Raw genomic sequence first — 17,250 nt, forward strand, 5'->3', positions numbered from 1 at the left:
GGCATTTAGGTGATTAAATATAGGTGCACAGGTCACGTGAACATTCCCGTGTCTGCCCACAGTGGAATCGAGGCATCTGTTGTTCAAATAGAAGATGAAACGAAAAGGCCTGTGGAGCCATCTGGTGGTCAGAGCCCTGCAGCCATGGCCTGGCTTCGTGGCCTCAGGACCCCCAGGGCTTCCATCTGGTCTCTGTGGCTTGGTTGAGTGAGGTTTTTTTTTTTTTTTTTTTTTTTTTAACACATTATTATTTTTTTTTACTTTTATTTTATTTTTAAACTTTACGTAATTGTATTAGTTTTGCCAAATATCAAAATGAATCCGCCACAGGTATACATGTGTTCCCCATCCTGAACCCTCCTCCCTCCTCCCTCCCCATTCCATCCCTCTGGGTCATCCCAGTGCACCAGCCCCAAGCATCCAGTATCGTGCATCGAACCTGGACTGGCAACTTGTTTCATACATGATATTTTACATGTTTCAATGCCATTCTCCCAAATCTTCCCACCCTCTCCCTCTCTCACAGAGTCCATAAGACTGTTCTATACATCAGTGTCTCTTTTGCTGTCTCGTACACAGGGTTATTGTTACCATCTTTCTAAATTCCATATATATGCGTTAGTATACTGTATTGGTGTTTTTCTTTCTGGCTTACTTCACTCTGTATAATAGGCTCCAGTTTCATCCACCTCATTAGAACTGCTTCAAATGTATTCTTTTTAACTGCTTTGTCCTCTTCTGAAAGGGAAGAGCAACTTGCCACCAGGAAAATGTGAACACCATCAAGGGCACCTAAGTTGAAGCTAGCATTTTTTTTTTTTCTAAAAGGATGGCTTTTAAGTAGAGTTTTTAACTTTATTTTTTAAATTTACTGGATATTTCCTCTTGTTCAGTTTGCTTTGTATGCAGATTCAACTGCTTGAGATAATGGACTGCATCTGAATTGCTGGTGTAAATTAGATATTTTTAAAAATTTAGATGTACTTGACAAATGACACTGTGTAAATTTAAGGCGTATGACATGTTTTTTAAAATTTATTTTGAAGTTTGTTTTTAATTGGAGGGTAGTTGCTTTACAATATTGTGTTGGTTTCTGCCATACATCAACATGAATCAGCCATAGGTATGCACATGTCCCCTCCCCCTGGAACCTCCCTCCCGCCTCCTATCCCATCCCATCCCTCTAAGGAGCTCAGCCTGGTAGTCTGTGACAACCTGTTCATTTTATTTTGTGACTGCCTGGAATCTTCATTGCTTTGTGCAGGCTTTCTCTGCTTGCGGCAAGTGGGAACTACTCTTTGTTGCAGAGCACGGGCTTCAGTAGTTGTGGCACGCAGGCTTAGTTGCTCTGTGGCATGTGGACTCTTGGGACCAGGGATCGAACCCATGTCCTCTACATTGGCAGGTGGATTCTTAACCACTGCACCACCAGGGAAGTCCTAAGTTGTATCACATGTTAGTTTGATGCGTTCCTATGTTGTAGTATGATTGCTATCGTAGCCACAATTAGCGCCTCTGTCATATTACATAATTATAATTTATTTTTATTGGTTGGAATAATTAAGTTCTATCTCTCAGCAAGTTTGATAATTATAATACAGTGTCTGTATTTACTCTGCTCATGCTGGTGTTCCTTCGCTTCAGTCGTGTCCAACTCTTTTGTGACCCCATGGACTGTGGCTCACTAGGCTCCTCTGTCCATGGGATTCTCCAAGCAAGAATACTGGAGTGAGTTGCCACGGCCTCCTCCAGGGAACCCGCATCTCTTGCGTCTCCTGCATGGCAGGCAGATTCGGCTAAGCACTGGGGAAGCCCATACTTACCATACCGTGCATTATATTTCTAGGGCATATTTACTGCTCATTGTAAGTTTGTACCCTTTAAAAATTCTTTTCTGTCCCCAAAGCCCCAACCCCTGGTGACCACCATTTTACTCTGTTTTTGTATGTGTGGCTTTTTTAGATTCCATATATGAGTGCTGTTCTACCACAGGGAGATGTTACCTCACGCTTGTTAGAAAAGGCAGTGGTCAAAAGACAAGAAAAAACAAGTGTTTACAAGAATGTGGAGCAAAGGGAGCCTTTGTGCACTGTTGGTGAGAATGTAGACTGGTGCAGCCACTGTTGAAAAGAGTGTGGAGGTTCCTCAAAAAATTAAAAATGGAACTACCGTATGATTCAGCAATTCCACTTCTGGGTATATTTCTGAAGGAAATGAAGACAGGCTCTCGAAGAGATCTCTTCACGCCCATGTTTCTTATTCCCAATAGCCAAGATGTGGAAACAATTTAGATGTCCCTCAATGGGTGAATGAATAAAGAGTATGTGGTAAAAATGTGTGATGGAGGGCTACTCAGCCACAAAATATAATGAAATTCTGCCATCTGCCACAACATGGATGGACCTTGAGGTCATTATTCTCAGTGACGTAAGTCAGAGAAAGCCACAATTTTTTTAACCTAAGTGGGCTGAGCCTGAGTAGCATTCGGTCCTAGCGTGTTTGTGTGGGGGATGTCCCTGCTCTGTGGGGAGTGGACTAGAGTGAGCTGGCTGGAGGGTATGGAGGAAATTGTGCTGGCCACACAGCCTGGTGATTCAGTGATTGCTTCCTTCCTGCACCTGCGTGGCTCTGTGTTGGCATTAGAGATGTACAGAGATGTTGGATGTTGTGGGGTTTGTGTTTGCTCAGGAGTCATGCACAATGGATAGGGAGAGGGGATGAGGCTGGGCAGCATCTGTGAGGCTGGCGGGTCTGTGCCCTCTTGGGTAGGTGTGCCCTACCACCTTGTGCCTTGGGAGAAACCAGTGAGGAAGCACTTCATGGGTAGAATCTTCTCTCTAGACTGTCAAGCACCCACGCAGGGTGCGGGCGTCAGCATGGCATACAAGGCTGTGCGTGGTATTGAGAGAGAAGACAGGTCTCCCAGCTCACTGCAGACGTGCTCATCCTGCCGCTGAGATGGGCGGTGAGGAGGAAGGGCACAGAGGAGACAGAAGACAGGAGGGTGGGGTGGCTCAGGCAGCGGGGTGGGCCTCTCACAGTGAGATGGGGTATCCACAGGCTTCCTGTGGGCTCACCGTGTGGACTCCAGCCTTCTGTAGGTTTCCTGGTGTGAGCAGAGAGAGCAGTGGGTGGGACTGAGAGTTAGACTGAGTTACCTTGATGTGTAGTTTGGTTCAGAGAGCATGCTCACATGACTGCAGGTCTCTTGCCTTTCCATTCTGGGTGGGGGACTGTGACAGTCCCGTGGCCTAGCCCTGCCCGGCTCTGGTTCTGTGGACAGAGGTGATGCCACCTGCGCTTGGGGTGCAGAGCAGGAGGCGCCATGTGTGGGGGCTCACGCCCAGGAGGCACCCTTGCTTGTGCTTCCAGATCACTGGCCACATCAGTGTGGGAGGCCTGGAGACTCTCGGTGGGGTTGTAGGCTTAGCCGTGCTCTGCAGGGCATGGGCCAATCCCTGGTGTGCAGACACCCCTCCTTGCTGTGAGCAGTTAGGATGGGTCCTCTCCCGAAACTCCCGAAAAAGCAGGCGCGTTTCCTCCTTTCCCTCCGACCCCACCTGTGCTCCGAGCTGTCGCGGGAGCTCTAAGCTGCTGCCCTTTGCAGGTATGTGCAGTTTCTCAGCGGGCTCCTGTCAGGAACGGTGAAGATGAATGCCTCGCCCCTGTTCCTGCATTTCGTCATCCTGCACGGAACCCCCAACTTTGACTCGGGTGGAGGTGAGTGTCTCCTGCAGGGTGGGGTCTGGAGATGTGCTGCCCGGCACTGGCCCCCAGTTCCGCGTGTTTATAGCCGACTCTGCCTGTGTTTCAGTGTGCCGGCCCTTTCTCAAGCTCTACCAGGCCATGCAGCCCGTGTACACGTCGGGGATCTAGTAAGTGCGGCTGCTCTCCTGGGGACCGCGGGAGAGCCAGGGAGGGGCCTGCTCCAGGCTGCTTCTCCCTTGGGAGGTGTGGGAGGCGTGATGCCTGGGGACCCCAGAGGAGGGGACAGACGGGGAGCCATGGGCGGGTGCCCCATCACCCTGCCTGCCGGGTGTCCGCCGCTGTCACCCAGCTGGCTGTGTGAAGACGCAGGGACACAGGGACCCGGGGGCGGGAGAGGGTCCCGCACTGTGTGGAAGTAATCATGTTGGAGCCTGTGACAGGGCCATGGTGTTTTGCCTTTCTCTCCCCTTGGCAGTTTAGATAAAGGGCAGGCAGACGTTTCCAGAATATGTACTAATTCTAGACTTATTTGATTTGCTTTTTTGGGAGTTTGGATTAGCATTTTATACACATTAATGGAAAATGAATAAAGGTAAAACATGTGTTGTCATCACTCAAAACGAACTGTTATCATATGTCTGGACTCCTGTTGGACCCTGGCATCGGTGACACTTGGGCCATGTCACCCTCTGCTGACCACAGAGGCTGTGCCGGCAGAACGCCAGTACTCCATGCTGCGTGCCCCGCCATGCCTGGGCCTGGGGTGGGCCTGCGACCACTGGCACTGACATAGCTCTCAGGACCCTGCCTGGCCCCATTGCTTTTTTATACCTTTTAGACTCATTTTCATAGGAGAGAGTCTAAGGAATTGGGATGCCTGGGCCAAGCAGGATATTTTGTCTAATTTCAGTTGTAGGGTTCCTTTTCTCAGAAGGTATTCTTTCCATTAAATCATGAAATTGTATAGTGATGTGCCTTCTTCTTTATTCCAAAGCAATGTTGGCCCAGAAAACCAAAGCAGGATCTACATCGCCATCGAGCCGGCCCAGCTCCTGAAAGGGGACATCATGGTGAGTGTCATGGCCTTGCCCCTGCTCTCCCAAGAATCAATGGAAAGGGAAAAACAAGCTCATCTTAAAGCAATAACATCAGACCCTGCCCCCCGAAAATCTGTAAGAAGAATGGAAAGTAGCCTTTACCTTAAGGAAATCGGTTGATTTTCTGAGTAAACCTATTTTAATAAAAGGAACAGAACAAATTGTTAGAGCCACTTGCTATGTGCACCCTTGAAATTAAAGTCCTAACTCAACGACTGCTCTTCCCAGGATTCCAGTTCCCCGAGCATAATGTGCAGTCTTAAAATGACTAGGCCTTCCAGGGGCAGGTGCAGACATAAAATGTTCACCGTTAGTGTCTAAGTGGGAGATACAGCCAGCATCTTGCAGCTTGGCTTATGAGTGAAGCAGTGATTTCTCCAGGTAGTTTTGATTCTTGTGTCTGCTGCTTCTTGAGGGAGACTAGCTTTTCCACCTTTGCCTTTTATCTATCTTGAGTATTAAAAAATGCATACATCTAAAATAATTTAAGAGAAAATTGTCTGAAATAATGAACAACTTTGAGGCACGTGTGTGCTTCCCACATGCATAGACTAGCTCTCCTGTAATCTATTTGAGGCCTAGGAGGATACCCTATGACAAAAAGACAAGATAGTTTACAAATTGACTTTTTATTTAAGTGGCTCAATCAGAGTTTTCTAGGATTCTCATTGTGCATGTGTGTGTGTTGTGTGTGTGTGTGTGTATGCACTCAGTCGCTCAGTTGTGTCCAATTCTTTGTGACCCCCTGGACTCTAGCCTGCCAGGCTCCTCTCTCCATGAAACTTTCCAGGCAAGAATACTGGAGTGGGCTGCCATGCCCTCCTCTGAGAGATCTTCCTGACCCAGGAGGTCAGTCTGTCTCGTGTCTCCTACATTGACAGGTGACTTCTTTAACACTGCACTGTCTGGGAAGCCCATAGGATTCTCATTAGTTTTCGCATGCCTGGTTGTGGGGCTCCTCCTCCCAGAAAGAGCACCTGATGTGGGCTGCTGGCTGCAGGTCTTCCAGAAGCCGGTGGGGGATTCACTGCATCTGCCCCTTCTCTCTACTCTTCCTCCCACCTCCTTCTTTCCTCCATCTTTCCGTCTTCTTCCTCCTCTCCCTTCCACTGTCTCTTGCCTCCCCTCTTCCTTTTGCACCATCAATTTATTTGTCCAGCAATCCTTTTTTGAGTATTCTGAGCTTTCCGAGTTGGGCCCTAGCACAGGAAGGAAGGGCGGGACAGAGGGACATCTTTGCCCTGGAGGAGCCTGGTTGGGTGAATGGATATCAGGAGGGGGATCCAGTAGTACCAGAGTGGGTCCTGATGGCTGAGGCCGGCCGACTGGGAGGTTCAGGTGGAAGTGCCCTTGGAGTTGGGTGTGAGGCCCTGGCTTGGGGGTGCAGCAGTCCCCAGGCCTTGAGGATACCCTTGTGGAAGTTAGTTGTCTTGGGAGGTTGAAGCCAGATTGTGTTCTTTTGTGTGTCCTGAAAATGCGCTGAATCACCTCTTAAGGGTAAGCCTTCTAGGACTCTTGACTTAGAGGAGTAGCAAGGATGGGAGGAGAACATGCCTGGTCTCCAGCGGAAGGAAGGAAGCCCTGCAGCTCTATATGAGCAACAGCAGATCGATACAGTCCAAGGGCATCAAGCAGAGGATGGGCCTTGAGTCCCATGCCTGGGATCCCACCAGATCTACAGCTTAATGGGGCTGGGTGGCCTCAGACGGGTCCTTATCCAAGCTTGCACCCCCTTCTGCTGCCTGAGGCCCGTAAGTGGGCTTCATGGGGATAAGATTGAACTGGGGCAGCTGGCAGGGTGTGAAGGCTACATAGTATAATCGAGCACCCGCTGGTGGGGCCACCACCTGCACTCCTGGAAGATGCCCTCCCCAGCAGACCCACCCCAACGAGTCTCCCTGCTGTCCTAGGGCAACGGGGGCACTGCAGCCAGCCCTCCACCCTGGAGCAAGGTGTCTGAGAAAACATCACGTGCTGGAATGCAGTCTGAGCAGGCGGGTGGGGTTTTTCTGGGGGGACCTGGGTGGGAGGTTGTGGTTTGGCCCTTGGTAACTGGGAGGCAGGTCTGGGAATGGGCAGGGTGGGAATGGGGAGCAGGTGGGGGAAGGAGGTGGTGGCAGATGTGCTTGGGCTTGGTTCCCATGAGCTGGCATGGGTATGGTGCCAGGAGCCATCCCTGGGCACGCGACGCATTTGTTGAAGCCGCAGCAGGAAGGCTCCTGCCTGTGAGTTTGGGACACTGTCTCCTGCACTGTCTTAAGATGAGAGATGGTGCCTGGGGCACACACGGCCGCATGGAAGGTGCCTGTTGCCGCGTGCGCTTGGCCCATGGCTCTATTCAGGTACATTGGTAAGTGGCTTCCATCCAGTGGCTACGGGGACTTGCCGACTTGCCCCTCCCTGTGCCTTTGCTACCTCTTTGCAAGAAGTCCGAAAGTGTGATTATTAGGCCCTTCTCAAGAAGTTTCATTTCCAGTGCACACTGATGAGTCTGCTCAGTGCCCAGTGGGGCCTTCTGAAGCACCAGCTGTAGGTGAAGGTGTTGGGCCAGCGAGAGTTTGGGGAGCGCCTGCCTGAGACCTCTGGGCTCAAGCGAGGCCTGGGTGGGGATGTAGGGTGGCCACCAGTGTAGCGGGCACGGTCAGTTTAGAGCCGTCAGACTGGAGCCTTCCTCTTACAGTGCTGGGAGCTCATGGCCTGCATGCAGGGTCTTCAAGGGGAGGGGGACCTCCCCCCAAGTTGCGGGAGAACAGAGGTGGGTGCAGCACAGGCCTGAGTGGGAGGAATGGCAAGAAGCCTGGCATGGTCCTCAGAGCACGTGGGCTGCACCCTGCTCAGAGGAGCTGGGGAGGAAGCCCTGGCGCCTCTCCACTGGGTCAGAAGCCTCATTCCTGTGAGCACCCTGCCTCTGCCGCCCACTTTCTAGTCTGGGTTTTAGGAAAGGGCAGGTCATGCTCAGCGGCCCCTGCCGTCTGCTCTCCTCCCGCCCCCACCCCCCAGTGGCCATCTCCCTGGTGTTCGCCATCATGTGGCTGCTTGCTCTTCATGGGGCCTCCTCTTCCCTCAGCTCCGCCTGCAGCCCCTCCTCTCTGGGTGGTCCCCGGCTCCTGGCAGGTCTACTGTCCTCTGGGCGGCCCCCCTTTCGCAAGTGCTGCTCCTTCTGGCAGGAGCAACTGCTCTGAGGGGTCCAGGCTGCCTCTTACTTGCTTCTGTCTTGGGTCCAGCCCCCCTGGAATCCGTTTTGTGCTTCCTAGGACCATCCCCCGCTGTTCCCCAGACCCCAAATGGGAGCTTCCTCTCGGCGTCTCCTTGCCCCACATCTCATCAGTCATGCTGCTCCTTCACCCCAATATGTCCTAAATCCCAGGACTGCTTGTGTCCCTGAGCCCCGCACCTCACAGCATGACCCCATCCAAGCATGGTGTTCCACTGCCTGGGCCCACAGTGGGAAGAGAGGGTCCAGGATCCTGTAGGTGGCCTAGGAGCCCCTTGGTTTACTGCTCCTTGATCGCTTAGCCCCAGAGATGCTGGATTATCGGTTTTGTTCTGCACACGGCCCCACGGACCTTTTCTGCAGGTCTTGCGGATGCCACCCACCCACGTCATCCACATTGGACACATGGCTGTGCCTCCCTTAGGCCACATTTGATGATCTCTCATAGATGGATGCCGAGCCCTTGAGGTGGGTGGTTGACTTGTCCCAGCCTCTCTGGAGCCAGTCACTGTGCTTCTCAGGGGTGGCAGCTCACCCTGGCTGTGAGCCCAGAGTGCCATTGTCCCCACCTTATTGCCTAGAGCCCGCCCCAAAGGTGGGAGTCCTTGGGCAAGTTCACACTCTAGCATGCCCTGAAGGCTGCTGCTTGTGTGAGGGGACAGCCTGGCTGGATGAGCCGTGAGTGAAGCTGCAGGAAGCTGAGAGGTCTGGCATTCAGGTGTTCTGTTGCCTGGGGGTCTCTTGAGGGGAATGTTTCCTGCCCTGAAGGCACCCTTTCCATGAATTTTTGTTTCCATTGGCAATGGGGGCAAATAGGATCTCCCAGATCTCATCACAGGAAATGCATAACTTGATAAAACAGCGCCTTCCTGCACCTCTGTCCATTCTTAACATGGAGTATTTTTGGATTGAATTATTATTTGATTTATACTTCCTGTGTTTACAGTTCATTTTTGTACACTCTGCACTTATTTTTTTGCAGCGTTATCAGGCGGGGGAAGGGTGATACGGGTTACAGCTGGAAGTGGGTAATTTTCCATCCCACGGGGTAATTTTTCCTTGCTTCATTTGTAGAAATGATTACCCAGGAGGTTTAGTTTAGTTGTTGATCTCTATGAAGCCTCGCAGTGGCTCTAGCCTCTTATATTAGTTTCCTAGGGCTGTAATGACAAAGTGCCACAGACTGGGGGCTCGAACATCAGACATGAATTCCCTCACAGTGCTGGAGGCTGAAAGGCGGAGATCAAGGTGTCAGCAGCGCTGATATCTCCGGAGGTCTCTCTCCTTGGCGTGCAGATGGCTCTCTTCTCCCCAGGCCCTCACGTCATCTTCCCTCTCTACATGTGTCTGGGTCCTGGTCTCTTCTTAAAAGGACCCCAGTCAGATTGGACTAGGGCTCACCTGTATAACCTGACTACCCTCACCACCTTTAAGACTTCAACAGATGAATCTTGGGGTCACAGAGTCCAGCCCATAATATCTGTGTTCATTGAGTAAACCCATTCTAGAATAAACTGTCTAGTCAAAGGTCTGTCTAGCCAGAGCTATGGTTTTTCCAGTGGTCATGTATGGAAGTGAGAGTTGGACTATAAAGAAAGCTGAACGCCGAAGAATTGATGCTTTTGAACTGTGGTGTTGGAGAAGACTCTTGAGAGTCCCTTGGACTGCAAGGAGATCCAACCAGTCAGTCCTGAATATTCATTGGAAGGACTGATGCTGAAGATGAAATTCCAATGCTTTGGCCACCTGATGCGAAGAACTGACTCATTTGAAAAAACCCTGATGTTGGGAAAGATTGAGGGCAGGAGGAGAAGGGGAGGACAGAGGATGAGATGGTTGGATGGCATCACTGATGTGATGGATGTGAGTTTGAGCAAGCTCCAGGAGTTGGTGATGGACAGGGAAGCCTGGCGTGCTGCAGTCTATGGGGTCACAAAGAGTCTGACATGACTGAGTAACTGAATTGAACCGAACTGAACTGAATAAGCGTAAGAATGGAGTCAGGTACCATGGGTTATCCAGCACCCTTGGCTATGACTTGTTACCAGTGCTCACTCATCCCCTCATTCATTCCCCATAGCGTATGTCCTGAACCAGGTAACATGGTGGTTGTGAACGTTGAGTGAGATGCGCTGGTGATCACTCTCGTGCCAGGAGAATTTGGTGTGTTCACATGTGCATAGAGGCAGGAGTTGAAGGCTCACAGGTGGGAGAGGTGATTACCATGTGTCTGAGGAGGAGAGACTCTCAAGGGGTGCTGACAGCACCGGCCAGCCTGGAGGATCAGCCCCAGGTATCCCCACACTCAGAACATAATCTCTGGGGGACACACTGCATTGTGTGGTCTGTACATGCTGCTCCTCCAAATCCCAGGACTGTTGGTTCAACCTGAAAATGACCTCAGCGCTCAGCACAGGGAAGTAGACGGTGGCAGAACATTCCACGGTGTTGGCTGAGCATCTGGGGAGCGGGGAGCCGTCTCCCCTCCTACTGTGCAGATCGGCTCTGGTTTCCCGAGTCTCTGAGGCAGGAGAAGTACACAGTCTCAGCCTAACTGTGGGAGACCTGCTCGTTTCAGTTTGTCCTGTCCTTCGATTGTAGTCAGTTACCGCTTGATGTGCACCACTGAACATTCATGAGCCTGCCTTCAGTGGAGAAAGGAGGACATGGAGAGTATGTCAGGGCCTTTCTGTGTTAAAGTTCAAGTATGTAGGCATTTTCATTTCTTGTCAAGAATTTGGCAACCGTCATGAGTTGGACCGAATCCTGCATTGTAGAGAATGCTTTTATGGGTTTCCCACCCATAGCCGCAGAGAGTTCAGCCGGGCTGTCTGGCGTCTGCAGAGCCTGCCTCTGCTCCGGAAGGTGGAAGGGGAGCTCCCAGGGAAGCTGTCCCAAGGTGACTCCATGGTCACCATCCTTTGAGACAGCATGCTGTCTTTTGCTTTTTTTTTCCCTCTTTGATTTTGGTAAATGTCAGCCCTGTGCACAGATAAACCTGCCTCTTTCCTCATGAGGGATTGATTCTCTGTTGAGACAGGCTAGCAAAGGTTATCAGAGAAGGCAATGGCAACCCACTCCAGTAGTCTTGCCTGTAAAGTCCCATGGACGGAGGAGCCTGGTAGGCTGCAGTCCATGGGGTCGCGAAGAGTCGGACACAACTGAGCGACTTCACTTTCACTTTTCACTTTCATGCATTGGAGAAGGAAATGGCAACCCACTCCAGTGTTCTTGCCTGGAGAATCCCAGGGATGGGGGAGCCTGGTGGGCTGCCGTCTATGGGGTCGCACAGAGTCAGACATGACTGAAGCGACTTAGCAGCAGCAGCAAAGGTTATAGGGGTCAAGTTTATAAGAAGTAAGGCCTTGTGATCTCTTTGGGTTGGGAACACTGTGGGGGAAAGTGGAGTGGACTCCATCTGTCATTCCTTTGACTTGTGGGCTGTTGAGGGGGCCGTTACTGCTGAAGCCAGGGTGACACTCACCCATCGTCCGGCTTCACCTAAACATGGCTGGCCTGTCCCTACACACCCTCCCATTGCACACCTGACCTGCCCATCTTTGCGATGTGCTTGTACTGAGGTTCGGACACTGTCTCCTAAAGGGCAGAGCCTCAGGTATTCAGTAAACACACTTCTGTTAAGTGGGAGGGCAGAGCGTTTGTGAGCACAGCCCTGTCGTTATGTAACCTCGCTAAGGAATTCGCGTGGGCTGCAGCCCCGTCAAGAACTGGCCATGGTCCAGGGCCCCAGTGGGCTTGTAAACACTTTCCCATCCACATGCCTCGTCTTGCTGCCCCTGCTTGTGCAACCCCATGGCCACTTACATTTCATCCCCGTGGTTCTGGGGCTCCGTTGCCTGGCTCCAGCAACCTGACTTCTAAACAGAGGGGACCCTTCTCAAGGAGCTGTCACAAACAAACAACACGTTAGTTTATTGTTTCTTGTTAAGGGCACTTAAGTAAGAAGAGGGAAAATGAATGCATCCTCAGCCCCTCTGGATCTGCTCCTCTTGGGTGTCGTTACGGGCTGTCTGTTGTGCTATATCGCCCTGTGGCTTGCTGTGCATGCATCCTTCTCCCTCTGCCGTGAGTCTCCTAGACCTGGGTCGGGCCCAGTCCGTTCTGTATCAGCCCAGTGGATCTGTGTATGAGTGCTCAGTTTCAGTTGCCTGACTCTTTGCGACCCTATGGATTGTAGCCCCCGCTATGGATCCTCTGTCCCTGGGATTCTCCAGGCAAGAATACTGGAATGGATTGATTTGCCCTCCTTCAGAGGATCTCCCTCACCCAGGGATTGAACCTGTGTCTCCTCCATTGCAGGCAGATTCTTTACTACTGAGCCACCAGGGAAACCCTCAGTAGATCTACTTGTATTTTTTATTCACAGCTTTACTGCTGCCCTCCTCATGGTTTAGGGAGTGAGTTACAGTCTTGCCACCCTCTGAAATCATTTTCACCTCCAAGTGAAATCATGGTTAGTGTTGGCCCTGGATGATGTAGGTGCTTTAACTTAGGAAGGCAGCCAGTAGGCTTGCTAAACCTTTGAGGGTGTGTGGTTGTGGCTCCTTGATGCCTGTGTAAATAGCCACCAGGCCCACCAGCAAAGTGGAGAGACATTGTTTCTAGTGCAGATATTCTAAAATCTGAAGGCAGGGGATTGATGTGTTCTTAGAGACTCGCTGGGGAGACATAGGCAAATAAAAGTGCTAACGCTGAAGGGATGAAGGGGGTGTTACAGCCTTCATCACTCTAATCTTTATAAAATGCTACCGATTCTTTGTACCTTAAAAGAAGCATTTGGGGCACTTCTGTCAAGCAAAATGCTGCTGATCTTTCCATGGAGTGTTAAGAGCATGATTCTGGTCTCTTGTCACAGATCCTACTAACATTTATTGGCTCAGATGATGAATCATTACTGACTCTGTGGGAGGTGCCAGAGGTGGGGCTCCACTGGGTGGAAGTGGGTCCATCTCCTCTCTGATCAGAGCTGTAGGTCCGCATGCGAGGGAGATGCCTGTGGCTTTCTGCGCCTTCAGGAGATAGCGGGGCTCATTCCTGAGGTGGCCAGGAGGACTGGAGCGGGTGGCGAGTGCAGCCGTGAGCAGTGGGAAGAGAATATGGTGAAACAGCGGGCAGGACTGTGGGGAGGGCTCAGGTCCGCCAGTGCCACTTGTCAGGAGTCCCTGGAAGCCCCTCAGGCAGGGCACGTGTGTGCAGAAGGCGGATGCTCTGTGGCAGTGGGATACTTTGCTCTTCCTTCCACCCTGAACCCTTGTCCTGTGAAAAACTAGTCTTTAGACACTAGAGTCATGCAGGGCTTGGAAGGTGTCTGCGCCCCAGGACGATTGAGAGCGGGCAGCCAGGGGGCCGGGAGGGGAGGGTGAACCCATCTGCTGTTCCTCCCCTGCTCCAGGGCATGTGGTGACCTCTGCCTCCCCCCTCCTGGTGCCTGGAGTGGGCTGGGATTCGTGTCTGATGAGTACCCTCTATGTGTGTGTGTACATGTGTGTGTGTATAGCTGCTGTGATGAGCGATGGTGAGACCAGAGGAGGGGAGACCATGGAGCACCTTGCGTTCTGGGAAAGGTGGGGGCAGGCCTGGGGGCTTCTGGTTGGGATGAGCTGTGTACATCAGGAGCTGGCTGCAGGATGAACCCTTTAACTCAGAGCAGGAGAAAGGTTCCCCCAAAGGGAGCTGTGCTTGAGGGGCATCCTCCCCTGCCCTTAGGCTGTCTATGCTTCTTTACCCAGCACCTGTACTGCCCTGTGTCCACCAGAGGCTCTACCTGCCCACAGAACCTGGTGCCAAATTGGGGGAGGGAGCTACTGTGAGGCATGACCCTGTGGATTGGCCTGGGGCCACCTCCGTCAGGGGCTGTCAGCTTCTGGAGGGAGGCCTTGTTGTTATTTTACAGCCTTGGTTCCCCTCAGTATTGAAAAAGACTTCAGAGTCAGACTGGCATGTGCCTGAAACTCTCTTGCCTTTTCTCCAAGTCTTCTCCCCCTTTCCCTCTCACTTCCAGGGTAGCAGTGGAGAAAGGCAAACAGAGAGGGTGAGTCCATTATCCAGCAGAGATAGGTGCGTGGGGGCATGTCCTCTCCGTGGGGGTTTTGCTGCAGCATGTGTGGGATGGGGCCCTCTGCTCAGCAGTCGGTGTGAGCACAGCAGTGCTGTGCAGGGGCCTCGGAGGGGTGAGAACGCAAGCAGCATCTCGGGAAGGAGGGCTGGGGGCACAGCCTTTGGTTGGACTCTGCTGAGGAGCCAGAGACCCCAGATGAAATGAGAGAGGACTTGGCGACCGGAGATCCATTTGCTGTTGGAGAGTAAATGGAAGCTGTCACATTTCTGAAGAGTTCTCGTGGTCTGGTTCCATATGCCAGCCCTGGACAGGGGCCTGGAGGCCAGGCCTGAGTCTGGATTCCCACCAGGCGTGTGCACAGGCCGCCTGGCGCCTCCCGCATAGTGAATGTGGGGCTTGTGTTTGTCAACATGAATTGCTCCTCTGACGGTCTGTGTACATGTCTTTATTTATTTATCAGACTGTTTCCTTGTAGATAGCACAGAGGTAAACGACTTTGGGGTTTGCCCTAAGGGGCCGAAGCTCCTTGGGTCTTTATTTTTTCTCTCGAGTGATGGTTCTCTGGTTACTGAAGGCCTGGTCCCATCACTTCATGGCAAATAGATGGGGAAACAGTGGAAACAGTGACAGACTTGATTTTCTTGGACTTCAAAATCACTGTGGATGGTGACCGCAGCCATGAAATTAAAAGACACTTGCTCCTTGGAAGAAAAGCAGTGGCAAACCTAGACAGCATATTAAAAAACAGAGACAACAAAAGTTGCCAACAAAAGTTTGGATAGTCAAAGCTATGGTTTTTCCTGTAGTGATGTATGGATATGAAAGTTGAACCATAAAGAAGGCTGAGCGCCGAAGAATTGATGCCTTTGAACTGTAGTGCTGGAGAAGACTCTTGAGAGTCCCTTGGATAGCAAGGAGGTCAAACCAGACAGTCCTAAAGGAAATCAACCCTGAATATTCATTAGAAGGACTGATGTTGAAGCTGAAGCTCCAATATTTTGGCCACCTGATGCAAAGAGCCCACTCACTGGAAAAGACTGTGATGCTGGAAAAGATTGAAGGCAAGAGGAGAAGGGGAGGACAGAGGATGAGATGATTGGATGCCATCATTGATTCAATGGTCATGAGTTTGAGCAAACTCCAGGAGATAGTGAAGGAGAGAGAAGCCTGGCGTGCTGCGTTCCATGGGGTTGCAAAGTTAGACATGAGTGAGTGACCGAACATACACACAGAACAGTCACCTACAGCATCTCCCGAATCACTGGTCTGGACCATGCTTGCTGGGACTGCTTCTCATTGACCTGGCACAAGATATCTGAAGCCCATCTTTTTCTGACCTGAGTCTTTTGTGAGCATGGCTGCCTGTGAGATCCCTGCACCTCTAGCCTCCCTTCCTCCTGGGCATGCGCAGTGCAGGGCGTGGCCTCCTCCACTCTGAGTGTCTGAGGGCAGAATCCAGCCTGCTTCTGGGCTTGAACCCCTGGGGACCCTGGAAAGGAGCCCCTGCCCTACTTAGGAGGGAGGAAGGGCCCTCTCTCCTGCAGTACACCACTCTGCCGTGGCCTTCCTGCCCTCCTCATGGGCAGCCCTACCCCCAGACACCTCAGGCAGGGGGGCCCCCATGGAAAGGTGAGAAATGGTGCCAGGGCCCCTCCTCCACCCACCCTTCCCTGCCAAGTGCCCAGAAGGGTTGCTTTTACCCTGCTTATTGGCACTGTCACCCCAGAGGCCTGAGCTGCTCCCAGAGACCTAGGGCCTCGGAGCCATAGCCTGAATCCAAGTCACGTCCCTGGTGATTCTGGAGACTGGTCTCAAACTGTCATTCAGGACGTCTTGACAGCCCAGCTGTGGAATTTACATTCCAAGGCCTTTTCCCTTTCCCTTCCTTCTCCCTTCTTGCCATCTCTCTCTCTCTGTCTCTGTTATGGCACACAACATAAGTATTGAGCCGAGTACAGGAAGTAATGACTGCCTGCTCCTTTCACGAGAGCAGAAAGGCTTTAAGGTAAATGTGGAGTGTCTAGATGAAATTAGGAAAAAGAGGCTGCGCAGTTTCATTCTTCAGACGTCTTCCTGTGCACTCCCACAGGAGCCTTCCTCGCAGGTGGGGCTCCCTGGAAAACACACCCCTTTTCATCACAGGTGAAGTGCTACCACAAGAAGTACCGCTCAGCCACCCGCGATGTCATTTTCCGCCTGCAGTTTCACACCGGGGCTGTTCAGGGCTACAGACTTGTGTTTGCGAAGGAGGATTTGGACAACGCGAGCAAAGGTGAGGTCCCTCCCCGGGTCCAGACTGAGTGTAGGGAGAATGGGCCCTTAGTGGGTGGCCCCCGCGAGCCTCATGTGTTCCTTTCATTGTTCTCCACTATGCCGCCCGCTACACCACAAACCAGCCTATTGACAAAATTATTACCAGTCTCACAAAAGACTGATGATTGTTCCAACAAAGAAAAAATTCTAGAGAAGCAATAAAAATGCTAATATTTTTCTCTGTCATTGGCGTGCTGTTGGAGATTTGGGAGTGGTGTTGCCCTGGTAGGAATATAAAGACAAAATTCATTTGTTGTCTTGTCTCCAAATTTGTTGAAATAGGATTTCTTTTTTAGATGACCGTTTTCCTGATAATGGGAAGATTGAGTTAGTCTTCTCAGCCACTCCTGAGAAGATTCAAGGTGGGTAGATGCAGACTGCTGGCAGGAGGGTGGAGGGGGCAGCAAGATGCTGACCTGGTTGGGTGATATGTATGCTGGAGTCTCTGTAGAACCTCCCACCTTTGCATATAATTGGAAAGATTTATAATACATTAAAAATAGAATATTAGACAGTGGGAAGGTGTTAGCCTAGAGACAGTAAGGCCCAACTAGGTCAAAAAGGCCCCAGAGATGGTGTGACTTGCCCAAAGAAGGGCCCAGAACTTCAGGATTTGGACCATGACTTGATGCCCTGTTTACTTCTCCCCTCAAGAAGCAAACACATATTTTTAAAGAGGACTAGAAATATAGTAGAAAGACTACAACTATTTGTGTGCAAAATAGACTCCTTTCTTCTAAAAATACATTGAAAGAGAAAGCAGTCTCTTTACTGTGAAGACAAATGGCTCATTTCCATCACCGAGATTCATATTTGTGGAAGTTTTAATTCAGTTTTTA

General features: G+C 51.3%; 1 protein-coding gene across 6 annotated transcripts in view; it reads left to right on the plus strand.

Moving 5' to 3' along the window:
• TNS3 (tensin 3) overlaps positions 1 to 17,250 on the plus strand; it is a 223,066-nt gene that overhangs the window by 120,119 nt on the left and 85,697 nt on the right. For all 6 annotated transcript variants that reach the window (XM_055590657.1, XM_055590659.1, XM_055590655.1 and 3 more), the window contains 5 exons: positions 3,608 to 3,720; positions 3,815 to 3,875; positions 4,703 to 4,778; positions 16,241 to 16,370; positions 16,708 to 16,773. In XM_055590657.1, coding sequence (XP_055446632.1) covers positions 3,608 to 3,720; positions 3,815 to 3,875; positions 4,703 to 4,778; positions 16,241 to 16,370; positions 16,708 to 16,773 — 446 coding nt within the window. The remainder of the gene's footprint in view (positions 1 to 3,607; positions 3,721 to 3,814; positions 3,876 to 4,702; positions 4,779 to 16,240; positions 16,371 to 16,707; positions 16,774 to 17,250) is intronic.

The sequence above is a fragment of the Bubalus kerabau genome, chromosome 8 (genome assembly GCF_029407905.1).
Source record: "Bubalus kerabau isolate K-KA32 ecotype Philippines breed swamp buffalo chromosome 8, PCC_UOA_SB_1v2, whole genome shotgun sequence".
NCBI classification, from domain to species: Eukaryota; Metazoa; Chordata; class Mammalia; order Artiodactyla; family Bovidae; genus Bubalus; species Bubalus kerabau.